The 26,176-nt window shown below is 55.0% G+C and overlaps 1 protein-coding gene across 2 annotated transcripts in view; it reads left to right on the top strand.

Moving 5' to 3' along the window:
- Window positions 1-26,176, top strand: part of CRISPLD2 (cysteine rich secretory protein LCCL domain containing 2) — a 49,004-nt gene that overhangs the window by 8,666 nt on the left and 14,162 nt on the right. For both annotated transcript variants that reach the window (XM_077288874.1, XM_077288876.1), the window contains exons 2-9: window positions 7,543-7,807; window positions 19,181-19,299; window positions 20,825-20,957; window positions 21,201-21,316; window positions 21,520-21,620; window positions 24,397-24,567; window positions 24,882-24,942; window positions 26,117-26,176. The exon at window positions 26,117-26,176 is cut by the window's right edge and continues 7 nt beyond it. In XM_077288874.1, coding sequence (XP_077144989.1) covers window positions 7,577-7,807; window positions 19,181-19,299; window positions 20,825-20,957; window positions 21,201-21,316; window positions 21,520-21,620; window positions 24,397-24,567; window positions 24,882-24,942; window positions 26,117-26,176 — 992 coding nt within the window. In that variant the 5' untranslated portion in view covers window positions 7,543-7,576. The remainder of the gene's footprint in view (window positions 1-7,542; window positions 7,808-19,180; window positions 19,300-20,824; window positions 20,958-21,200; window positions 21,317-21,519; window positions 21,621-24,396; window positions 24,568-24,881; window positions 24,943-26,116) is intronic.

The raw sequence follows: 26,176 nt of genomic DNA, 5'->3' as shown, positions 1-26,176 counted from the left end.
ACAGAGATATCCTGGATGAAAACCTCTTCCAGAGTGCTCTGGACCTCAGGGTTGGCCGAAGGTTCACCTTCCAACAAGACAATCACCCTAAGCACACAGCTAAAATAACAAAGAAGCGGCTTCAGAACAACTCTGTGACCATTCCTGACTGGCCCAGCCAGAGCCCTGACCTAAACCCAATGGAGCATCTCTGGAGAGACCTGAAAATGGCATCCACCAACGTTCACCATCCAACCTGAGGGAACTGGAGAGGATCTGCAAGAAAGAATGGCCAAGGATCCCCAAATCCAGGTGTGAAACATTAATGAGGGAAAAATGAACTTTATTGAATTTACCAAATGGCTGCAATGAAACAAAGAGTGAGAAATGTAAAGGGGTGTGAAAACCTTCCGTCCTCACTGTATATTCACCTCGTCCCCAGAGCTGCAACCATCATTTTGCCAACATCAACTGTACTACATCTCCCAGAAAGCATCACAGCTAGTCATGGGACTAACTGCAGCCCTAGGATGCAAATCTGAGCCGTGTATCTAATCCTATCCTGTGATACTGTCTGCTGAGCCGTGTATCTAATCCTCTTCTGGGTGATACTGTCTGCTGAGCCGTGTATCTAATCCTATCCTGTGATACTGTCTGCTGAGCCTTGTATCTAATCCCATCCTGTGTGATACTGTCTGCTGAGCCGTGTATCTAATCCTATCCTGTGATACTGTCTGCTGAGCTGTGTATATAATCCTATTCTGTGTGATACTGTCTGCTGAGGTGTGTATCTAATCCTGTTCTGTGTGATACTGTCTGCTGAGCAGTGTATCTAATCCCATCCTGTGTGATAGTCTGCTGAGCCGTGCATCTAATCCTTTCCTGTGTGATACTGTCTGCTGAGCCGTGTATCTAATCCTATCCTGTGTGATACTGTCTGCTGAGCCGTGTATCTAATCCTATCCTGTGTGATACTGTCTGCTGAGCCGTGTATCTAATCCTATCCTGTGATACTGTCTGCTGAGCCTTGTATCTAATCCCATCCTGTGATATTGTCTGCTGAGCTGTGTATCTAATCCTCTCTTGTGTGATACTGTCTGCTGAGCCGTGTATCTAATCCTATCCTGTGTGATACTGTCTGCTGAGCCGTGTATCTAATCCTCTCCTGTGTGATACTGTCTGCTGAGCAGTGTATCTAATCCCATCCTGTGTGATAGTCTGCTGAGCCGTGCATCTAATCCTTTCCTGTGTGATACTGTCTGCTGAGCCGTGTATCTAATCCTATCCTGTGTGATACTGTCTGCTGAGCCGTGTATCTAATCCTATCCTGTGATACTGTCTGCTGTCTGCTGAGCCTTGTATCTAATCCCATCCTGTGATATTGTCTGCTGAGCTGTGTATCTAATCCTCTCTTGTGTGATACTGTCTGCTGAGCCGTGTATCTAATCCCATCCTGTGTGATACTGTCTGCTGAGCTGTGTATCTAATCCTCTCCTGTGTGATACTGTCTGCTGAGCCGTGTATCTAATCCTCTCCTGTGTGATACTGTCTGCTGAGCCGTGTATCTAATCCTATACTGTGTAATACTGTCGTCTGAGCCGTGTATCTAATCCTCTCCTGTGTGATAGTCTGCTGAGCCGTGTATCTAATCCTCTCCTGTGTGATACTGTCTGCTGAGCTGTGTATCTAATCCCATCCTGTGATACTGTCTGCTGAGCCGTGTATCTAATCCTCTCCTGTGTGATTCTGTCTGCTGAGCCGTGTATCTAATCCTATCCTGTGTGATACTGTCTGCTGAGCCGTGTATCTAATCCTATCCTGTGTGATACTGTCTGCTGAGCCGTGTATCTAATCCTCTCCTGTGTGATACTGTCTGCTGAGCCGTGTATCTAATCCTATCGTGTGATACTGTCTGCTGAGCTGTGTATCTAATCCCATCCTGTGATACTGTGTCCTGAGCCGTGTATCTAATCCTATCCTGTGTGATACTGTCTGCTGAGCCGTGTATCTAATCCTCTCCTGTGTGATACTGACTGCTGAGCCGTGTATCTAATCCTATCCTGTGTGATACTGTCTGCTGAGCCGTGTATCTAATCCTATCGTGTGATACTGTCTGCTGAGCTGTGTATCTAATCCTATCCTGTGTGATACTGTCTGCTGAGCCGTGTATCTAATCCTATCGTGTGATACTGTCTGCTGAGCCATGTATCTAATCCTATCTTGTGTGATACTGTCTGCTGAGCTGTGTATCTAATCCTTTCCTGTGTGATACTGACTGCTGAACTGTGTATCTAATCCTCTCCTGTGTGATACTGTCTGCTGAGCTGTGTATCTCAGCCCGTCCAGCATGTGAGGGTCCATGTCTTGGCTGTGCCCCCTGAGGGTTAACGCTTGGACGCTCTGGAATGTTCCTTTTTTCTCTCTAGTACATATCCGGTCTTATGGGAAAATCGCAGTTTACATATTTCTGAGGCCAAATGTGCAGCTCAGAAAGTGGGGACGGGCGACCGACACAGCGCCCCCCCACGGACCGGACCAGCACAGCCCCCGCACCAAGGGCCGGACCAGCACAGCGCCCCCCCATGGGCAGGACCAGCACAGGGCCCCCCACAGACCAGCACAGCGCCTCCCCACCAAAGTCCGGACCAGCACAGCGCCCCCCCCCCCACGGACCGGACAAGCACAGCGCCCCCCCCCCACGGACCGGACCAGACCAGCACTGCGCCTCCCCCACGGACTGGACCAGCACAGCGCCCCCCCCCCATGGGCCGGACTAGCACAGCGCCTCCCCCCTCTCACAGACCGGACCGGCACAACGCCCCCCACGGCCTGTACCGGCACAGCGCTCCCCCACCAAGGGCTGGACCAGCACAGCGCCCCCCCCCAAGGGCCAGACCAGCACAGCGCGCCCCCCATAGGCCGGACTAGCACAGCGCCTCCCCCATGGGCGGACCAGCACAGCGCCCCCCCACGGACCGGACCAGCACAGCGCCCCCCCACCAAGGGCCGGACCAGCACAGCGCCCCCCCACCAAGGGCCGGACCAGCACAGCGCCCCCCCCCAAGGGCCAGACCAGCACAGCGCGCCCCCCATAGGCCGGACTAGCACAGCGCCTCCCCCATGGGCGGACCAGCACAGCGCCCCCCATGGGCCGGACCAGCACAGCGCCCCCCCCACGGACCGGACCAGCACAGCGCCCCCCCACGAAGGGCCGGACCAGCACAGCGCCCCCCCATGACGGACTGGACCGGCACAGCGCCCCGCCCCACGGGCCAGACGGGCACACACTATGATAACTCAGCTGACCGAATCATCTGCCCCGTTGTCCATAGCAACCAATCCGAGTGCAGCTTACAGATAACTGTGATCAGACAACAGACCCCACAATGCCAGTCAGCTGCTGCAGAACCTCTTATGTCGTTATAAAAGGACACATACTGTTCATCTGGGTGGGAGCTGTTGTGAGGGGAGTGTGATGTGTCAGTAGTCCTGTATTGGGGTAGGATGATGGGCTCAGTAGTCCTGTGTTGGGGTAGGATGATGGGCTCAGTAGTCCTGCGTTTGGTAGGATGATGGGCTCAGTAGTCCTGTGTTGGGTAGGATGATGGGCTCAGTTGTCCTGTATCGGGGTAGGATGATGGGCTCAGTAGTCTTGTGTTGGGGTAGGATGATGGGCTCAGTAGTCCTGTGTTGGGGTAGGATGATGGGCTCAGTAGTCCTGTGTTGGGGTAGGATGATGGGCTCAGTAGTCCTGTATCGGGGTAGGATGATGGGCTCAGTTGTCCTGTGTCGGGGGAGGATCATGGGCTCAGTAGTCCTGTGTTGGGGTAGGATGATGGGCTCAGTTGTCCTGTATCGGGGTAGGATGATGGGCTCAGTAGTCTTGTGTTGGGGTAGGATGATGGGCTCAGTAGTACTGTGTCGGGGTAGGATGATGGGCTCAGTAGTCCTGCGTTTGGTAGGATGATGGGCTCAGTAGTCCTGTGTTGGGTAGGATGATGGGCTCAGTTGTCCTGTGTTGGGTAGGATGATGGGCTCAGTAGTCCTGTGTTTGGGAGGATCATGGGCTCAGTTGTCCTGTGTCAGGGGAGGATGATGGGCTCTAGTCCTGTGTTGGGTAGGATGATGGGCTCAGTAGTCCTGTGTTGGGGAGGATGATGGGCTCAGTTGTCCTGTGTCGGGGTAAGATGATGGGCTCAGTTGTCCTGTATCGGGGTAGGATGATGGGCTCAGTAGTTTTGTGTTGGAGTAGGATGATGGGCTCAGTAGTCTTGTGTCGGGGTAGGATGATGGGCTCAGTAGTCTTGTGTCGGGGTAGGATGATGGGCTCAGTAGTCTTGTGTCAGGGTAGGATGATGGGCTCAGTAGTCCTGTGTTGGGGAGGATCATGGGCTCAGTAGTCTTGTGTTGGGTATCATGATGGGCTCAGTAGTCCTGTGTTGGGTAGGATGATGGGCTCAGTTGTCCTGTGTTGGGTAGGATGATGGGCTCAGTAGTCCTGTAATGGGGTAGGATGATGGGCTCAGTTGTCCTGTGTTGGGGTAGGAAGATGGGCTCAGTAGTCCTGTGTTGGGGTAGGATGATGGGCTCAGTAGTCCTGTGTTGGGGTAGGATGATGGGCTCAGTAGTCCTGTGTTGGGGTAGGATGATGGGCTCAGTTGTCCTGTGTTGGGTAGGATGATGGGCTCAGTAGTCCTGTGTTTGGGAGGATCATGGGCTCAGTTGTCCTGTGTCAGGGGAGGATGATGGGCTCAGTAGTCCTGTGTTGGGGAGGATGATGGGCTCAGTAGTCCTGTGTTGGGGAGGATCATGGGCTCAGTAGTCCTGTGTTGGGGAGGATCATGGGCTCAGTAGTCCTGTGTTGGGGTAGGATGAGGGGCTCAGTTGTCCTGTGTTGGGGTAGGATGATGGGCTCAGTAGTCCTGTGTTGGGGTAGGATGATGGTCTCAGTAGTCCTGTGTTGGGGTAGGATGATGGGCTCAGTAGTCCTGTATCGGGGTAGGATGATGGGCTCAGTTGTCCTGTGTCGGGGGAGGATCATGGGCTCAGTAGTCCTGTGTTGGGGTAGGATGATGGGCTCAGTTGTCCTGTATCGGGGTAGGATGATGGGCTCAGTAGTCTTGTGTTGGGGTAGGATGATGGGCTCAGTAGTTCTGTGTCGAGGTAGGATGATGGGCTCAGTAGTCCTGCGTTGGGTAGGATGATGGGCTCAGTAGTCTTGCGTTGGGTAGGATGATGGGCTCAGTAGTCCTGTGTTGGGTAGGATGATGGGCTCAGTTGTCCTGTGTTTGGGAGGATCATGGGCTCAGTTGTCCTGTGTCAGGGGAGGATGATGGGCTCAGTAGTCCTGTGTTGGGGTAGGATGATGGGATCAGTTGTCCTGTGTTGGGGTAGGATGATGGGCTCAGTAGTCTTGTGTCGGGGTAGGATGATGGGCTCAGTAGTCCTGTGTTGGGGAGGATCATGGGCTCAGTAGTCTTGTGTTGGGTAGGATGATTGGCTCAGTTGTCCTGTGTTGGGTAGGATGATGGGCTCAGTAGTCCTGTAATGGGGTAGGATGATGGGCTCAGTTGTCCTGTGTTGGGGTAGGATGGTGGGCTCAGTTGTCCTGTATCGGGGTAGGATGATGGGCTCAGTAGTCTTGTGTTGGGGTAGGATGATGGGCTCAGTAGTTCTGTGTCGGGGTAGGATGATGGGCTCAGTAGTCCTGCGTTGGGTAGGATGATGGGCTCAGTAGTCTTGCGTTGGGTAGGATGATGGGCTCAGTAGTCCTGTGTTGGGTAGGATGATGGGCTCAGTTGTCCTGTGTCAGGGGAGGATGATGGGCTCAGTAGTCCTGTGTTGGGTAGGATGATGGGCTCAGTAGTCCTGTGTTGGGTAGGATGATGGGCTCAGTAGTCCTGTGTTGGGGTAGGATCATGGGCTCAGTAGTCCTGTGTTGGGTAGGATGATGGGCTCAGTTGTCCTGTGTTGGGTAGGATGATGGGCTCAGTAGTCCTGTGTTGGGGTAGGATGATGGGCTCAGTAGTCCTGTGTTGGGTAGGATGATGGGCTCAGTAGTCCTGTGTTGGGGTAGGATGATGGGCTCAGTAGTCCTGTGTTGGGGTAGGATGATGGGCTCAGTAGTCCTGTGTTGGGTAGGATGATGGGCTCAGTAGTCCTGTGTTTGGGAGGATCATGGGCTCAGTTGTCCTGTGTCAGGGGAGGATGATGGGCTCAGTAGTCCTGTGTTGGGGAGGATGATGGGCTCAGTAGTCCTGTGTTGGGGAGGATCATGGGCTCAGTAGTCCTGTGTTGGGGAGGATCATGGGCTCAGTAGTCCTGTGTTGGGGTAGGATGATGGGCTCAGTTGTCCTGTGTTGGGGTAGGATGATGGGCTCAGTAGTCCTGTGTTGGGGTAGGATGATGGTCTCAGTAGTCCTGTGTTGGGGTAGGATGATGGGCTCAGTAGTCCTGTATCGGGGTAGGATGATGGGCTCAGTTGTCCTGTGTCGGGGGAGGATCATGGGCTCAGTAGTCCTGTGTTGGGGTAGGATGATGGGCTCAGTTGTCCTGTATCGGGGTAGGATGATGGGCTCAGTAGTCTTGTGTTGGGGTAGGATGATGGGCTCAGTAGTTCTGTGTCGGGGTAGGATGATGGGCTCAGTAGTCCTGCGTTGGGTAGGATGATGGGCTCAGTAGTCTTGCGTTGGGTAGGATGATGGGCTCAGTAGTCCTGTGTTGGGTAGGATGATGGGCTCAGTTGTCCTGTGTTTGGGAGGATCATGGGCTCAGTTGTCCTGTGTCAGGGGAGGATGATGGGCTCAGTAGTCCTGTGTTGGGGTAGGATGATGGGATCAGTTGTCCTGTGTTGGGGTAGGATGATGGGCTCAGTAGTCCTGTGTTGGGGAGGATCATGGGCTCAGTAGTCTTGTGTTGGGTAGGATGATTGGCTCAGTTGTCCTGTGTTGGGTAGGATGATGGGCACAGTAGTCCTGTAATGGGGTAGGATGATGGGCTCAGTTGTCCTGTGTTGGGGTAGGATGGTGGGCTCAGTTGTCCTGTATCGGGGTAGGATGATGGGCTCAGTAGTCTTGTGTTGGGGTAGGATGATGGGCTCAGTAGTTCTGTGTCGGGGTAGGATGATGGGCTCAGTAGTCCTGCGTTGGGTAGGATGATGGGCTCAGTAGTCTTGCGTTGGGTAGGATGATGGGCTCAGTAGTCCTGTGTTGGGTAGGATGATGGGCTCAGTTGTCCTGTGTCAGGGGAGGATGATGGGCTCAGTAGTCCTGTGTTGGGTAGGATGATGGGCTCAGTAGTCCTGTGTTGGGTAGGATGATGGGCTCAGTAGTCCTGTGTTGGGGTAGGATGATGGGCTCAGTAGTCCTGTGTTGGGTAGGATGATGGGCTCAGTTGTCCTGTGTTGGGTAGGATGATGGGCTCAGTAGTCCTGTGTTGGGTAGGATGATGGGCTCAGTTGTCCTGTGTTGGGTAGGATGATGGGATGAATAGTCCTGTGTTGGGTAGGATGATGGGATGAGTAGTCTTGTCTCAGTCTCTATGGTCTCATGTGTTTTCTCTTAGTCGTGGCCATTTCCAGCCCCTCCGGCTCCTCATCATGAGTCTGTGGCCTCTGCTGCTCGGCGCCCTCCTGCTGATGGACCACTGTCACTGCATGTTCCTGGCCAATGACACCTTCTTGGAGAACTTCCTGGGCAAATATAGGGGCAGCTCCAGACATTCGAGAAGCCGACGCGCCATATCCAGGTCCGACCAGGAGGAGATCGTGCAGCTCCACAATAAGCTGCGAGGACAAGTCCACCCATCATCCTCCAACATGGAGTACATGGTGAGTGCATTACAGCCTATAGAGTCAGATCTGCTCTTGTGGGAACACTAGGACTCTCATTCAACTTTCCTGGGCCCCAGAATGGCAAAGCTGCAAGGTTTGTAGTGATAACCCCCAGAATCCATAGCTGCACTTCACTCAGGAAATCCGCAGAATGAAGACCCCAGTAATTACAGCTATATTGGTAGGGCCGTACCACCGCTCAGCACAGAGTGTTTCAGGAGAGCAGCGTGCTGGGATGGTGCAGTCTGTACCCTGGGTCCTCCAGCAGCACAGAGTGTTTCAGGAGTGCAGCGTGCTGGGGTGGTGCGGTCTGTACCCTGGGTCCTCCAGCAGCACAGAGTGTTTCAGGAGCGCAGCGTGCTGGGGTGGTGCAGTCTGTACCCTGGGTCCTCCAGCAGCACAGAGTGTTTCAGGAGAGCAGCGTGCTGGGGCGGTGCGGTCTGTACCCGGGGTCCTCCAGCAGCACAGAGTGTTTCAGGAGAGCAGCGTGCTGGGGTGGTGCGGCCTGTACCCTGGGTCCTCCAGCAGCACAGAGTGTTTCAGGAGCGCAGCGTGCTGGGGTGGTGCAGTCTGTACCCTGGGTCCTCCAGCAGCACAGAGTGTTTCAGGAGCGCAGCGTGCTGGGGTGGTGCAGTCTGTACCCTGGGTCCTCTAGCAGCACAGAGTGTTTCAGGAGCGCAGCGTGCTGGGGTGGTGCAGTCTGTACTCTGGGTCCTCCAGCAGCACAGAGTGTTTCAGGAGAGCAGCGTGCTGGGGCGGTGCAGTCTGTACTCTGGGTCCTCCAGCAGCACAGAGTGTTTCAGGAGAGCAGCGTGCTGGGGCGGTGCGGTCTGTACCCTGGGTCCTCCAGCAGCACAGAGTGTTTCAGGAGAGCAGCGTGCTGGGGCGGTGCGGTCTGTACCCGGGGTCCTCCAGCAGCACAGAGTGTTTCAGGAGAGCAGCTTGCTGGGTTGCTGCGGTCTGTACCCGGGGTCCTCCAGCAGCACAGAGTGTTTCAGGAGAGCAGTGTGCTGGGGTGGTGCAGTCTGTACCCTGGGTCCTCCAGCAGCACAGAGTGTTTCAGGAGCGCAGCGTGCTGGGGTGGTGCGGTCTGTACCCTGGGTCGTCCAGCAGCACAGAGTGTTTCAGGAGTGCAGCGTGCTGGGGCGGTGCGGTCTGTACCCGGGGTCCTCCAGCAGCACAGAGTGTTTCAGGAGAGCAGCGTGCTGGGGTGGTGCGGTCTGTACCCTGGGTCCTCCAGCAGCACAGAGTGTTTCAGGAGCGCAGCGTGCTGGGGTGGTGCGGTCTGTACCCTGGGTCCTCCAGCAGCACAGAGTGTTTCAGGAGAGCAGCGTGCTGGGGTGGTGCGGTCTGTACCCTGGGTCCTCCAGCAGCACAGAGTGTTTCAGGAGTGCAGCGTGCTGGGGTGGTGCGGTCTGTACCCTGGGTCCTCCAGCAGCACAGAGTGTTTCAGGAGAGCAGCGTGCTGGGGTGGTGCGGTCTGTACTCTGGGTCCTCCAGCAGCACAGAGTGTTTCAGGAGCGCAGCGTGCTGGGGTGGTGCGGTCTGTACCCGGGGTCCTCCAGCAGCACAGAGTGTTTCAGGAGAGCAGCGTGCTGGGGTGGTGCAGTCTGTACCCTGGGTCCTCCAGCAGCACAGAGTGTTTCAGGAGAGCAGTGTGCTGGGGTGGTGCGGTCTGTACCCTGGGTCCTCCAGCAGCACAGAGTGTTTCAGGAGCGCAGCGTGCTGGGGTGGTGCGGTCTGTACCCTGGGTCCTCCAGCAGCACAGAGTGTTTCAGGAGTGCAGCGTGCTGGGGCGGTGCGGTCTGTACCCGGGGTCCTCCAGCAGCACAGAGTGTTTCAGGAGAGCAGCGTGCTGGGGTGGTGCGGTCTGTACCCTGGGTCCTCCAGCAGCACAGAGTGTTTCAGGAGTGCAGCGTGCTGGGGTGGTGCGGTCTGTACCCGGGGTCCTCCAGCAGCACAGAGTGTTTCAGGAGAGCAGCGTGCTGGGGTGGTGCGGTCTGTACCCTGGGTCCTCCAGCAGCACAGAGTGTTTCAGGAGAGCAGCGTGCTGGGGTGGTGCGGCCTGTACCCTGGGTCCTCCAGCAGCACAGAGTGTTTCAGGAGCGCAGCGTGCTGGGGTGGTGCGGTCTGTACCCGGGGTCCTCCAGCAGCACAGAGTGTTTCAGGAGAGCAGCGTGCTGGGGTGGTGCAGTCTGTACCCTGGGTCCTCCAGCAGCACAGAGTGTTTCAGGAGAGCAGTGTGCTGGGGTGGTGCGGTCTGTACCCTGGGTCCTCCAGCAGCACAGAGTGTTTCAGGAGCGCAGCGTGCTGGGGTGGTGCGGTCTGTACCCTGGGTCCTCCAGCAGCACAGAGTGTTTCAGGAGTGCAGCGTGCTGGGGCGGTGCGGTCTGTACCCTGGGTCCTCCAGCAGCATAGAGTGTTTCAGGAGCGCAGCGTGCTGGGGTGGTGCGGTCTGTACCCGGGGTCCTCCAGCAGCACAGAGTGTTTCAGGAGTGCAGCGTGCTGGGGTGGTGCGGTCTGTACCCGGGGTCCTCCAGCAGCACAGAGTGTTTCAGGAGTGCAGCGTGCTGGGGTGGTGCAGTCTGTACCCGGGGTCCTCCAGCAGCACAGAGTGTTTCAGGAGTGCAGCGTGCTGGGGCGGTGCGGTCTGTACCCGGGGTCCTCCAGCAGCACAGAGTGTTTCAGGAGTGCAGCGTGCTGGGGCGGTGCGGTCTGTACCCGGGGTCCTCCAGCAGCACAGAGTGTTTCAGGAGAGCAGCGTGCTGGGGTGGTGCGGTCTGTACCCTGGGTCCTCCAGCAGCACAGAGTGTTTCAGGAGTGCAGCGTGCTGGGGTGGTGCGGTCTGTACCCGGGGTCCTCCAGCAGCACAGAGTGTTTCAGGAGTGCAGCGTGCTGGGGTGGTGCGGTCTGTACCCGGGGTCCTCCAGCAGCACAGAGTGTTTCAGGAGAGCAGCGTGCTGGGGTGGTGCGGTCTGTACCCTGGGTCCTCCAGCAGCACAGAGTGTTTCAGGAGAGCAGCGTGCTGGGGCGGTGCGGTCTGTACCCGGGGTCCTCCAGCAGCACAGAGTGTTTCAGGAGTGCAGCGTGCTGGGGTGGTGCGGTCTGTACCCGGGGTCCCGGCTGCTCATTACTCCGCTGTGCCGTCAGGTGGATGATGGACTCAGCCCGGTGGAATAACTAATAAATACCGCTCTCCCGGTGCCCGCGCCTCCTGCTGCGCAGATTGGATTTTTCGCTCTTGCACGGTCACCGCCGCCTCCGCTACCAGAGATCAGGGAACAGCAGCACCACCTACTGGACACACAACCCAGAAAAACCCAATGATCAGCGGTGCCTCCCGGCACGGTGCCGCTGATCTCCAGGGCTGCTATATCATGGGTTTTTCTGAGAGAAAGTGATCTGTGCACAATGCAGGAGGCGGAGGGCCCCACCAGTGGACAGGGGCCCCTTTCTGGCTCTGAAGGGGTTATACAGGCTACAAGAATAGATGAGGTGAAGGCTCCGGAGCCGGTTACTGGAGGTGACTCCTCTGCCCACAGCGGCAGCAGCCGGGCAAGAAAGAGCCTCATTCTAGGGCTATGGAAAAGTACAGGGAAGAGCTGGCAGGCGCAGCGGGACCAATGCCATGAAAAGTCCAGCCGCGGAACCTCGCTGCCCGCTCCGAGGTGACCTGAGGTGACTGCACCAGACACCGAGCACTTCAGGGGTCCTGTGCCCACCAGGAGCACACATGGCACAGACGTCCACTCCCACACGGGACCGGGAGTAATCTACAGGATTCACATCTGCAGCTCGTGCTAATCATCCGATTGGCTGCAGGGTGATTTCCTGAGTATATTGACGGTGAGGTTATCTGCTCGGTAATCCAGTCTTATAAATAGTCTGAGGATTTGATTGGCTGCTGGGTGATCCAGTATTGTAAACACAGATCATGTGAATTGTCAAAAGACTGGATCACACCAGAGCCAATGAGTCCATCCTGCAACCAAACAGATCATGAGAAAGTTTTTAAGACCAGATCACCTTGCCGCCATTCTCATGATTTGATTGCTTGCAAGGTGATTTGTTATGAGTCTGTTGATCGATAGATCTGTCCAGTGATCTAGTCGTATAAATAGTCTCATGATCTGATTGGTTGCTGAGGATCCAGTCTCGTAAACAATCAGATAATGTGAAATGTCATAAGACTGGATCACCCCAGAGCCAATTAGACCATCCTGCAACCAAACAGGTCGTGAGAATGTTTGTAAGACCGGATCACCTTGCAGCCATTCTCCTGATCTGAGTTGCTGTGGGGTGATCCGGTCTTGTATATATTCTCCTGATCTGATTTGCTGTGGGGTGATCCGGTCTTGTATATATTCTCCTGATCTGATTTGCTGCGAGGTGATCCGGTCTTGCATATATTCTCCTGATCTGATTTGCTGTGGGGTGATCCGGTCTTGTGTATATTCTCCTGATCTGATTTGCTGTGGGGTGATCCGGTCTTGTGTATATTCTCCTGATCTGATTTGCTGTGGGGTGATCCGGTCTTGTATGTATTCTCATCTGATTTGCTGTGGGGTGATCCGGTCTTGTATATATTCTCCTGATCTGATTTGTTGTGGGGTGATCCGGTCTTGTATGTATTCTCCTGATCTGATTTGCTGTGGGGTGATCTGGTCTTGTATATATTCTCCATATATTCTCCTGATCTGATTTACTGTGGGGTGATCCGGTCTTGAATATATTCTCCTGATCTGATTTGCTGTGGGGTGATCCGGTCTTGTATATATTCCCCTGATCTGATTTGCTGTGGGGTGATCCGGTCTTGTATATATTCTCCTGATCTGATTTGCTCTGAGGTGATCCGGTCTTGTGTATATTCTCCTGATCTGATTTGCTGTGGGGTGATCCGGTCTTGTGTATATTCTCCTGATCTGATTTGCTGTGGGGTGATCCGGTCTTGTATGTATTCTCCTGATCTGATTTGCTGTGGGGTGATCCGGTCTTGCATATATTCTCCTGATCTGATTTGCTGTGGGGTGATCCGGTCTTGTGTATATTCTCCTGATCTGATTTGCTGTGGGGTGATCCGGTCTTGTGTATATTCTCCTGATCTGATTTGCTGTGGGGTGATCCGGTCTTGTGTATATTCTCCTGATCTGATTTGCTGTGGGGTGATCCGGTCTTGCATATATTCTCCTGATCTGATTTGCTGTGGGGTGATCCGGTCTTGTGTATATTCTCCTGATCTGATTTGCTGTGGGGTGATCCGGTCTTGTGTATATTCTCCTGATCTGATTTGCTGTGGGGTGATCCGGTCTTGTATGTATTCTCATCTGATTTGCTGTGGGGTGATCCGGTCTTGTATATATTCTCCTGATCTGATTTGTTGTGGGGTGATCCGGTCTTGTATGTATTCTCCTGATCTGATTTGCTGTGGGGTGATCTGGTCTTGTATATATTCTCCATATATTCTCCTGATCTGATTTACTGTGGGGTGATCCGGTCTTGAATATATTCTCCTGATCTGATTTGCTGTGGGGTGATCCGGTCTTGTATATATTCCCCTGATCTGATTTGCTGTGGGGTGATCCGGTCTTGAATATATGCTCCTCATCTGATTTGCTGTGGGGTGATCCGGTCTTGTATATATTCTCCTGATCTAATTTGCTGTGGGGTGATCCGGTCTTGTATATATTCCCCTGATCTGATTTTTTGTGGGGTGATCCGGTCATATATATATTCTCCTGATCTGATTTGCTCCGAGGTGATCCGGTCTTGTATATATTCCCCTGATCTGATTTGCTGCGGGGTGATCCGGTCTTGGATATATTCCCCTGATCTGATTTGCTGTGGGGTGATCCTGTTTTGTATATATTACCCTGATCTGATTTGCTGTGGGGTGATCCGGTCTTGTATGTTTTCTCTTGATCTGATTTGCTGTGAAGTGATCCGGTCTTGTATATATTGCATTGATATTGCATTCTGGGCCCGACCTTCAGTGCCATGATTGGGGGTCACAGGATCCACCACGACTTTCATCAGAAGGTCGGGGGTCTATGTTGCTGGACCCCATAGTCTGCACTCCTCTGTTAGTGGAAGCTTCCCAGTGACTGCACTCGTCTGCAGAAATCGTCCCTTTATAAGTGACGTCACCTTCTTCTGCATCCTCGGGGTGGTGGCAGCCGGGAGCTGGTTATGTCTTATTGTAGCTGGGCGCTCGGCGGTGCTGGCACAAGATGCGATGAAGCAGCTGTGGATACTCTGACATCAGATACACAGAAGCCTCAGCTCTCAGACGGCTCCGCGGCCTCCGAGCTCCTGGAGATTTTCCATTGTGGATCACAGCCAAAACCCAATGTAAAAAATCCATAGATCCGAGCCGCAGAGTTACTGTATGGAAAATCCAGAGGCAACGCTGCCGGGAAGAGGCGCCACGTCGCTGAGCTACTGTGTGCCCACCGCTCCGGACCAAGGGGGGCGTCACTGCAACTACAACCCCCACTCTCCAAAGGAAAACATCTGCATGAGAGGCATGGGGGATGTATGCCGAGCAATCTGATGTCACCGCTGATCTCTGGTGATGGACAGGAGGCATTCTCAGTGATGTCACCTCTGATCTCTGGTGATGGATAGGAGGCATTCTCAGTGATGTCACCGCTGATCTCTGGTGATGGATAGGAGGCATTCTCAGTGATGTCACCGCTGATCTCTGGTGATGGATAGGAGGCATTCTCTGATGTCACCGCTGGTCTCTGGTGATGGATAGGAGGCATTCTCAGTGATGTCACCGCTGATCTCTGGTGATGGATAGGAGGCATTCTCTGATGTCACCGCTGATCTCTAGTGATGGATAGGAGGCATTCTCAGTGATGTCACCTCTGATCTCTGGTGATGGATAGGAGGCATTCTCAGTGATGTCACCGCTGATCTCTGGTGATGGATAGGAGGCATTCTCTGATGTCACCGCTGATCTCTAGTGATGGATAGGAGGCATTCTCAGTGATGTCACCTCTGATCTCTGGTGATGGATAGGAGGCATTCTCAGTGATGTCACCTCTGATCTCTGGTGATGGATAGGAGGCATTCTCAGTGATGTCACCGCTGATCTCTGGTGATGGATAGGAGGCATTCTCAGTGATGTCACCTCTGATCTCTGGTGATGGATAGGAGGCATTCTCAGTGATGTCACCGCTGATCTCTGGTGATGGATAGGAGGCATTCACAGTGATGTCACCGCTGATCTCTGGTGATGGATAGGAGGCATTCTCAGTGATGTCACAGCTGATCTCTGGTGATGGATAGGAGGCATTCTCGGTGATGTCACTTCTGATCTCTAGTGATGGATAGGAGGCATTCTCAGTGATGTCACCGCTGATCTCTAGTGATGGATAGGTGGCATTCTCAGTGATGTCACCTCTGATCTCTAGTGATGGATAGGAGACATTCTCAGTGATGTCACCGCTGATCTTTGGTGATGGATAGGAGGCATTCTCAGTGATGTCACCTCTGATCTTTGGTGATGGATAGGAGGCATTCTCAGTGATGTCACCGCTGATCTCTAGTGATGGATAGGAGGCATTCTCAGTGATGTCACCTCTGATCTCTGGTGATGGATAGGAGGCATTCTCAGTGATGTCACCGCTGATCTCTAGTGATGGATAGGAGGCATTCTCAGTGATGTCACCTCTGATCTTTGGTGATGGATAGGAGGCATTCTCAGTGATGTCACCGCTGATCTCTAGTGATGGATAGGAGGCATTCTCAGTGATGTCACCTCTGATCTCTGGTGATGGATAGGAGGCATTCTCAGTGATGTCACCGCTGATCTCTAGTGATGGATAGGAGGCATTCTCAGTGATGTCACCGCTGATCTCTGGTGATGGATAGGAGGCATTCTCAGTGATGTCACCGCTGATCTCTGGTGATGGATAGGAGGCATTCTCAGTGATGTCACCTCTGATCTCTGGTGATGGATAGGAGGCATTCTCAGTGATGTCACCGCTGATCTCTAGTGATGGATAGGAGGCATTCTCAGTGATGTCACCGCTGATCTCTGGTGATGGATAGGAGGCATTCTCAGTGATGTCACCTCTGATGTCTAGTGATGGATAGGAGGCATTCTCAGTGATGTCACCGCTGATCTCTAGTGATGGATAGGAGGCATTCTCAGTGATGTCACCGCTGATCTCTGGTGATGGATAGGAGGCATTCTCAGTGATGTCACCGCTGATCTCTAGTGATGGATAGGAGGCATTCTCAGTGATGTCACCGCTGATCTCTGGTGATGGATAGGAGGCATTCTCAGTGATGTCACCGCTGATCTCTGGTGATGGATAGGAGGCATTCTCAGTGATGTCACCGCTGATCTCTGGTGATGGATAGGAGGCATTCTCAGTGATGTCACCGCTGATCTCTAGTGATGGATAGGAGGCATTCTCAGTGATGTCACCGCTGATCTCTGGTGATGGATAGGAGGCATTCTCAGTGATGTCACCGCTGATCTCTAGTGATGGATAGGAGGCATTCTCAGTGATGTCACCTCTGATGTCTAGTGATGGATAGGAGGCATTCTCAGTGATGTCACCGCTGATCTCTAGTGATGGATAGGAGGCATTCTCAGTGATGTCACCGCTGATCTCTGGTGATGGATAGGAGGCATTCTCAGTGATGTCACCGCCGATCTCTGGTGATGGATAGGAGGCATTCTCAGTGATGTCACCGCTGATCTCTAGTGATGGACAGGAGGCATTCTCAGTGATGTCACCGCTGATCTCTGGTAATGGATAGGAGGCATTCTCAGTGATGTCACCACTGATCTCTAGTGATGGATAGGAGGCATTCTCAGTGATGTCACCGCTGATCTCTGGTGATGGATAGGGGGCATTCTCAGTGATGTCACCTCTGATCTCTGGTGATGGATAGGAGGCATTCTCAGTGATGTCACCGCTGATCTCTGGTGATGGATAGGAGGCATTCTCAGTGATGTCACCTCTGATCTCTGGTGATGGGTAGGAGGCATTCTCAGTGATGTCACCACTGATCTCTAGTGATGGATAGGAGACACTCAGTAATGTCACCTCTGATCTCTGGTGATGGATAGGAGGCATTCTCAGTGATGTCACTGCTGATCTCTGGTGATGGATAGGGGGCATTCTCAGTGATGTCACCTCTGATCTCTGGTGATGGATAGGAGGCATTCTCAGTGATGTCACCGCTGATCTCTAGTGATGGATAGGAGGCATTCTCAGTGATGTCACCTCTGATCTCTGGTGATGGATAGGAGGCATTCTCAGTGATGTCACCACTGATCTCTAGTGATGGATAGGAGACACTCAGTAATGTCACCTCTGATCTCTGGTGATGGATAGGAGGCATTCTCAGTGATGTCACCGCTGATCTCTGGTGATGGATAGGAGGCATTCTCAGTGATGTCACCGCTGATCTCTGGTGATGGATAGGAGGCATTCTCAGTGATGTCACATCTGATCTCTGGTGATGGATAGGAGACATTCTCAGTGATGTCACCTCTGATCTCTGGTGATGGATAGGAGGCATTCTCAGTGATGTCACCGCTGATCTCTAGTGATGGATAGGAGGCATTCTCAGTGATGTCACCTCTGATCTCTGGTGATGGATAGGAGGCATTCTCAGTGATGTCACCGCCGATCTCTGGTGTTGGATAGGAGGCATTCTCAGTGATGTCACCGCCGATCTCTGGTGATGGATAGGAGGCATTCTCAGTGATATCACCGCTGATCTCTGGTGATGGATAGGAGGCATTCTCAGTGATGTCACCGCTGATCTCTAGTGATGGATAGGAGGCATTCTCAGTGATGTCACCGCTGATCTCTAGTGATGGATAGGAGGCATTCTTAGTGATGTCACCGCTGATCTCTAGTGATGGATAGGAGGCATTCTCAGTGATGTCACCTCTGATCTCTGGTGATGGATAGGAGGCATTCTCAGTGATGTCACCGCTGATCTCTGGTGATGGATAGGAGGCATTCTCAGTGATGTCACCGCTGATCTCTGGTGATGGATAGGAGGCATTCTCAGTGATGTCACCGCTGATCTCTAGTGATGGATAGGAGGCATTCTCAGTGATGTCTCATCTGATCTCTGGTGATGGATAGGAGACATTCTCAGTGATGTCACCGCTGATCTCTGGTGATGGATAGGAGGCATTCTCAGTGATGTCACCGCTGATCTCTAGTGATGGATAGGAGGCATTCTCAGTGATGTCTCATCTGATCTCTGGTGATGGATAGGAGACATTCTCAGTGATGTCACCGCTGATCTCTGGTGATGGATAGGAGGCATTCTCAGTGATGTCACCACTGATCTCTGGTGATGGATAGGAGGCATTCTCAGTGATGTCACCGCTGATCTCTGGTGATGGATAGGAGGCATTCTCAGTGATGTCACCGCTGATCTCTAGTGATGGATAGGAGGCATTCTCAGTGATGTCACCACTGATCTCTGGTGATGGATAGGAGGCATTCTCAGTGATGTCACCGCTGATCTCTGGTGATGGATAGGAGGCATTCTCAGTGATGTCACCCCTGATCTCTGGTGATGGATAGGAGGCATTCTCAGTGATGTCACCGCTGATCTCTGGTGATGGATAGGAGGCATTCTCAGTGATGTCACCGCTGATCTCTGGTGATGGATAGGAGACATTCTCAGTGATATCACCACTGATCTCTGGTGATGGATAGGAGGCATTCTCAGTGATGTCACCGCTGATCTCTGGTGATGGATAGGAGACATTCTCAGTGATATCACCACTGATCTCTGGTGATGGATAGGAGGCATTCTCAGTGATGTCACCGCTAATCTCATGTGCAGTGATGGTGCCTTGTCGTTAATGAGAGTCAGAGCAGGAGGAGATGACAGTCTGTGTATGATCTGTACACAACTGGCAGCTCTGCAGGTGACGGAGCTGATCCGCCACAGGTGCGGCCCGTAGTTATGTGTGCGGCCCGGACTCTGCAGCACATTTTCTGGGTCGCGTTCCCTGACCCGAGATGAACATCTGCTTTTACTGTAACTCGTGATTCCGGTGGGGGAGGCAGAAACTTGTGATTTTTTTTTTCCATCATATGTTGTTTTAATTGTTAAACATCTTCTTGCTGTCAGTGACTGATAAATAATTTATTGAAATCCAGTGGAGGCCTGGCCTGAGGGGAGGACGATCCACTGCTGGTAGTCTGTGACACTGTATCAGGCTGCTATACGGATCGATACGTGGTGACATTGGGGTCTGCAGTACTCGGCAATGGCGGGCTTTTATCCCCTGGATGTTAAGTGTTTCCATTCACTGACAGGAGGCGGTTTAGCAGCTAGGAGAACTAAACCAGTGTTTTGTTTCCTTTGCAGACGTGGGACGATGATCTGGAGCGCTCGTCAGAGGCCTGGGCCCAGCAGTGCTTGTGGGAGCACGGACCCCCAAGCCTGCTCATGTCCATCGGGCAGAACCTGGCGGTGCACTGGGGCAGGTGAGAACAGGCGGGGGCGCAGATGGCGGGGGCGCAGATGGTGGGGGCACAGATGGCGGGGGTCACAGACGGCAGGGGTCACGGACGTCGGGGGTCACGGACGGCGAGCGGCACAGACGGCGGGGGTCACAGATGGCGAAGTCACAGATGGCCAGGGGCACAGACGGCGGGGCTCACAGACGGCGGGGCTCACAGACGGCGGGGCTCACAGACGGCGGGGCTCACAGACGGCGGGGCGCACAGACGGCGGGGGGCACAGACGTCGAGGGGCACAGACGTCGAGGGGCACAGACGTCGGGGCGCACAGACGTCGGGGCTCACAGACGGCGGGGCGCACAGACGGCGGGGGGCACAGACGTCGAGGGGCACAGACGTCGAGGGGCACAGACGTCGGGGCTCACAGACGTCGGGGCTCACAGACGTCGGGGCTCACAGACGTCGGGGCTCACAGACGTCGGGGCTCACAGACGGCCAGGGGCACAGACAGCGGGGTTCACAGACGGCGGGGTTCACAGACGTTGAGGGGCACAGACGTCGGGGCTCACAGACGTCGGGGCTCACAGACGTCGAGGGGCGCAGACGGCGAGGGTCACAGACGGCGAGGGGCTCAGACGGCAGGGGTCCCAGATGTCGGGTCACAGATGGCGAGGAGCACAGACGGTGGCTGCACTGGCGGGGGCACAGACGGTGGCTGCACAGACGGCTGGGGTCACGGAGGGCGGGGGTCACGGAGGGCGGGGGTCACGGAGGGCGGGGGTCACGGAGGGCGGGGGTCACGGAGGGCGAGGGGCACAGATGGCAGGGTTCACAGACGGCGGGGTTCACAGACGGCGGGGCTCACAGACGGCGGGGGTCACAGACTGCGAGGGGCGCAGACGGCTGGGCTCACAGACGTCGGGGCTCACAGACAGCGGGGCTCACAGACGTCGGGGCTCACAGACGTCGGGGCTCACAGACGTCGGGGCTCACAGACGTCGGGGCTCACAGACGTCGAGGGGCGCAGACGGCGAGGGTCACAGACGGCGAGGGGCTCAGACGGCAGGGGTCACAGATGTCGGGTCACAGATGGCGAGGAGCACAGACGGTGGCTGCACAGGCGGGGGCACAGACGGTGGCTGCACAGACGGCGGGGGTCACGGAGGGCGGGGGTCACAGACGGCGAGGGGCACAGATGGCGGGGTTCACAGACGTTGGGGCTCACAGACGGCGGGGGTCACAGACGGCGAGGGGCGCAGACGGCGGGGGTCACAGATGTCAGGGGTCACAGATGGCGAGGGGCACAGACGGTGGCTGCACAGGTGGGGGCACAGACGGTGGCTGCACAGACGGCGGGGGTCACGGAGGGCGGGGGTCACAGACGGCGAGGGGCACAGATGGCGAGGGGCACAGATGGCGGGGTTCACAGACGTTGGGGCTCACAGACGGCGCGGCTCACAGACGTTGGGGGTCACAGACGTCGGGGGGGCTCAGACGGCGGGGTCACCGCTCTGTGATAAGCCGCATATGATGTTCTGTCCTCCCCAAGGTATCGTTCTCCGGCCTTCCATGTCCAGTCCTGGTATGATGAGGTGAAGGACTACACGTACCCGTACCCCCATGAGTGTAACCCCTTCTGCCCGGAGCGGTGTTCGGGACCCATGTGCACCCATTACACCCAGGTAAGTGCCAGTCACTGTGGGGGCCATACTGTAGGATTGTAAGGCCCTTGGACACTGCTGTATATGGACCCTGACCCCTCCACATCACCACCACGTCACAGATCCGCCATTGACGCAGCTGGAGACCTTGTGTGGGATTGTACCTGCGATGTTGTCTCCCCCGATCCCCGACCTCCCATGCTTCTGACCACGGCTGACCTGTCTCCAACCTGCTGCCATTCATCTCGTCTTTTCCATCTCCAGATCGTCTGGGCCACAACCACTAAAGTGGGCTGCGCGGTGAACGTCTGCAAGAGGATGAACGTGTGGGGGGAGATCTGGGAGAATGCCGTCTACCTCGTCTGCAACTATTCTCCAAAGTGAGAGTCCCGTCCTGTCCGGCACAAGCGCACCTTTCATCACACCCCTGTGATGGGCCAAGCAGCAAGTGTGATAAGTGGCGCCATGAGGCCATTCTCTGCACGTCTGTCTGCATCCGCCGCACACTGCCGCCATTCATCAGCCCCAGCACAGAGGACTCTGCTGCACGGTCACACTCATAATGCTTCGTGTTTCTTCTCAGGGGAAACTGGATTGGTGAAGCCCCTTATAAGAATGGCCGACCGTGCTCCGAGTGTCCCCCCAGCTATGGAGGCAGCTGCAAAAATAACCTGTGCTACAAAGGTAACAGTCTGTAGGAGAACATTAAAGGGTAAAATGTAACGACCCTGAAGGTCAGTCGTGGGGGGGTAGCCCTGCCCTCCTCTCACTGACCGGGGGGGAAAAAGCTCCGCTCTCCTCCATGATCGGGAGCAGCTCTGTCCTCTCTGTAACTGGGGGTGATAGCTCCATCCTCCTCTCTGTGACTGGGGGGATAGCTCCGTCCTCCTCTCAGTGACTGGGGGGATAGCTCCGTCCTCCTCTCAGTGACTGGGGGGATAGCTCCGTCCTCCTCTCAGTGACTGGGGGGATAGCTCCGTCCTCCTCTCAGTGACTGGGGGGATATGTCCGTCCTCCTCTCAGTGACTGGGGGGGTAGCTCCATCCTCCTCTCAGCGACTGGGGGGATAGCTCCGTCCTCTCTGAGCGGGGGGGGGGATAGCTCCGTCATCCTCTCAGTGACTGGGGGGATAGCTTCATCCTCCTCTCAGTGACCGGGGGGATAGCTCCGTCCTCTGTGAATAGGGAGGATAGCCCCGTCCTCCTCTCTGTGAATAGGGAGGATAGCCCCGTCCTCCTCTCTGTGACTGGGGAGGATAGGCCCGTCCTCCTCTCTGTGACTGGGGAGGATAGGCCCGTCCTCCTCTCTGTGACTGGGGAGGATAGTCCCGTTACTCCTCTCTGTGACTGGGGAGGATATCCCCGTCCTCCTCTCTGTGACTGGGGAGGATAGCCCCGTCCTCCTCTCTGTGACTGGGGAGGATAGCCCCGTCCTCCTCTCTGTGACTGGGGAGGATAGCCCCGTCCTCCTCTCTGTGACTGGGGAGGATAGCCCCGTCCTCCTCTCTGTGACTGGGGAGGATAGCCCAGTCCTCCTCTCTGTGACTGGGGAGGATAGCCCCATCCTCCTCTCTGTGACTGGGGAGGATAGTCCTGTCGTCCTCTCTGTGACTGGGGAGGATAGCTCTGTCCTCTCTGACTGGAGAGGATATCCCCGTCCTCCTCTCTGTGACTGGGGAGGATAGCTCTGTCCTCTCTGTGACTGGGGAGGATAGCTCTGTCCTCTCTGTGACTGGGGAGGATAGCTCTGTCCTCTCTGTGACTGGGGAGGATAGCTCCGACCTCTGTGACTGGGGAGGATAGCTCTGACCTCTCTGTGACTGGGGAGGATAGCTCCGACCTCTCTGTGACTAGGGAGGATAGCTCCGACCTCTCTGTGGCTGGGGAGGATAGCTCCGACCTCTGTGACTGGGGAGGATAGCTCCGACCTCTGTGACTGCGGAGGATAGCTCCGACCTCTCTGTGACTGCGGAGGATAGCTCCGACCTCTCTGTGGCTGGGGAGGATAGCTCCGTCCTCTCTGTGACTGGGGAGGATAGCCCCGTCCTCCTCTCTGTGACTGGGGAGGATAGCTCTGACCTCTGTGTCTGGGGAGGATAGCTCTGTCCTCCTCTCTTTAACGGGGGCAGGATAGCTCTGACCTCTCTGTGACTGGGGAGGATAGCCCCGTCCTCCTCTCTGTGACTTGGGAGGATAGCCCAGTCCTCCTCTCTGTGACTGGGGAGGATAGCCCCATCCTCCTCTGTGACTGGGGAGGATAGCCCCATCCTCCTCTCTGTGACTGGGGAGGATAGCTCTGTCCTCTCTGGGGAGGATATCCCCGTCCTCCTCTCTGTGACTGGGGAGGATAGCTCTGTCCTCTCTGACTGGGGAGGATATCCCCGTCCTCCTCTCTCTGACTGGGGAGGATATCCCCGTCCTCCTCTCAGTGACTGGGGGGATAGCTCCGTCCTCCTCTCAGTGACTGGGGGGATAGCTCCGTCCTCCTCAGTGACTGGGGGGATAGCTCCATCCTCCTCTCAGTGACTGGGAGGATAGCTCCATCCTCCTCTCAGTGACTGGGGGGATATCTCCGTCCTCCTCTCAGTGACTGGGGGGGTAGCTCCATCCTCCTCTCAGCGACTGGGGGGATAGCTCCGTCCTCTCTGTGACTGGGGAGGATAGCCCCGTCCTCCTCTCTGTGACTGGGGAGGATAGCTCTGTCCTCTCTGACTGGGGAGGATATCCCCGTCCTCCTCTCTCTGACTGGGGAGGATATCCCCGTCCTCCTCTCAGTGACTGGGGGGATAGCTCCGTCCTCATCTCAGTGACTGGGGGGATAGCTCCATCCTCCTCTCAGTGACTGGGAGGATAGCTCCATCCTCCTCTCAGTGACTGGGGGGATATCTCCGTCCTCCTCTCAGTGACTGGGGGGGTAGCTCCATCCTCCTCTCTGTGACTGGGGAGGATAGCTCCGTCCTCTCTGTGACTGGGGAGGATAGCCCCGTCCTCCTCTCTCTGACTGGGGAGGATAGCTCCGTCCGCTCTGTGACTGGGGAGGATAGCCCCATCCTCCTCTCTGTGACTGGGGAGGATAGCTCCGTCCTCTCTGTGACTGGGGAGGATAGCTCCGTCCTCTCTGTGACTGGGGAGGATTGCCCCGTCCTCCTCTCTGTGACTGGGGAGGATAGCTCCGACCTCTCTGTGACTGGGGAGGATAGCCCCGTCCTCCTCTCTGTGACTGGGGAGGATAGCTCCAACCTCTCTGTGACTGGGGAGGATAGCTCCGTCAGTAGTTTTGTGTTGGACGCTGGACGAGTTCCTCTGCTCATCCTCCTGTGATTACTTTTGCTTGTTCAGAGCGATGTCCTTGTGTTCAGAAAGAGGCATTTAAGCAGAGCCTCCTGTCCTGGGGAGGGTCCTGGGCGGGGGTCCGGGCTTCGGGGACACCGCTCGGTAATGTTGTGACTGTTTTTCTGCAGGTGACAAGCACGCCGGCACGGTGGAGACCGATGAAACCAATGAGATTGAATCTCCTCGTGTCCCTGAAGAGACCCTGATCTGGGTTCATGAGAAGATCAACAAGCCCAAAGTGGTGCCAAAAACGCCGCAGCCAAAAACTCCGCAGCAGCCCACCAACGAGAGCCTGATGAGTAAGTGCCACATACGAGACACACAGCCGCACTGCAGGAAAACTGAGAATAGAGACCCCAGACTGACACTAAGACTGCAGAGTCATTGGGGATCAGTGGGGATATTACTGGGGATCAGTGGGGACATTATTGGGGATGGGCGGTGACATTATTGGGGATGGGCGGTGACATTATTGGGGATCAGCGGTGGCATTAGTAGAGATCAGCGGTGGCATTAGTAGAGATCAGCGGTGGCATTAGTAGAGATCAGCGGTGGCATTAGTAGAGATCAGCGGTGGCATCAATCAGTTGATATCAATTCTTTTCTTTTTTAGCTCAAGTCCTGAAATGTGAGACCCGGATGAGAGACAAGTGTAAGGGATCCACCTGTAACAGGTACATACTCTTTGGTGTGACATTGCTGTGCAGGAGAGCTGCGGCGCAGGTCACAGGTCTAATAATGATTTACTGATGAAGTGAAGAACCGACCCATAGACTTCAATGTGAAAAAACGTCCAGTTGCACTCAGTTTTTTTTTTTAACAGGACAGAAACGTGTGTCTGCACAACCTGCTTGTCCGGCGACAAAAACTGATTGCTGCTGGATGATTACTGGACATGTCACCGTAGCCTAACACTTCAGCACCTGCAGCTTATGATAATTTTGCCGTTTGGTGCAGCGGCTGGAGGAGGAGGGGGATGCAGCTGCAGTTCTCTCTGTGTCTGTGGGAAGGGGATGAACTCTGCTCTGACATCACTTTAGGAAGAGCCCGCCCACTGGGCAGGCGCAGAGGGAGCAGGGGAATACCCCACACCTGCAGCAGGTTCCTCTCCCCGGTGGTGCAGGAGAATGTGATCTTGTGGATCCTGGGCGTCCTGCCTTGTGTTTGGAGCTTTCTCTCCTGTATGAATATTTTGCTTTGTTCGGATTTACACTGAGCGCAGCGTTTTTGGCAGTGGACGGGCGAGCGCTGGTTCCGGCTCCTCCTCGTTCACTGTTAATTTTCACCCCTCACATTCCTTATGGAGATAAATGGTTTTTTTCTGGGGTGTAAATTTGGGGTAACCACAGTGACCTAACAATCCACAGTGAGAAGAAGAGGACTGGCCGTCGGGGGGGGAGGGCTGTTTGGCGCTGGTGATATAACATGGTCTGTCTTATGGGGTCTGGAGCTCAGGCGGCAAAATAAACAGAATGTCCTCGTTCTGGTTCACTCCTTACCGTAATATTTCTACATGCGGAGGCTCCCGGCTTCAGATCCTCCACTTACAGGTCACTTAAAGGGGAAGTCCGGGCAGTTGTGTCTCTGTCTCCGCACCCGCTGCTGTGACCGCACCCTGAAACCTCAGGATTTAGGAGCAGATTGGATTAACCCCTCCCAGTTGCCACATCTGAGCTGTGTGCAATGTGACCCTGGTGGCGGTTAGCGCTCCGTCCTGAAGCTCCTCCCATTTTCTGTGCAGGATAGTGGAGAACGCGAGCAGATGTCACATTTTATCTTAGTTGCACACGTCCTCCATGCTGACGTTCTCCCACATCGGTGATAAGTCATGCTCTTTATTGGTTCCAGGTATTTCTGTCCGGCCGGCTGCGCAAGTAAGAAAGGGAAGATCTTTGGGACCCTTTTCTA

Source organism: Ranitomeya variabilis, chromosome 2 (genome assembly GCF_051348905.1).
Source record: "Ranitomeya variabilis isolate aRanVar5 chromosome 2, aRanVar5.hap1, whole genome shotgun sequence".
Classification (NCBI taxonomy): Eukaryota; Metazoa; Chordata; class Amphibia; order Anura; family Dendrobatidae; genus Ranitomeya; species Ranitomeya variabilis.
The sequence above is the reverse complement of the archived record's forward strand: the minus strand, read 5'-3'. Positions and strand labels throughout refer to the sequence as shown.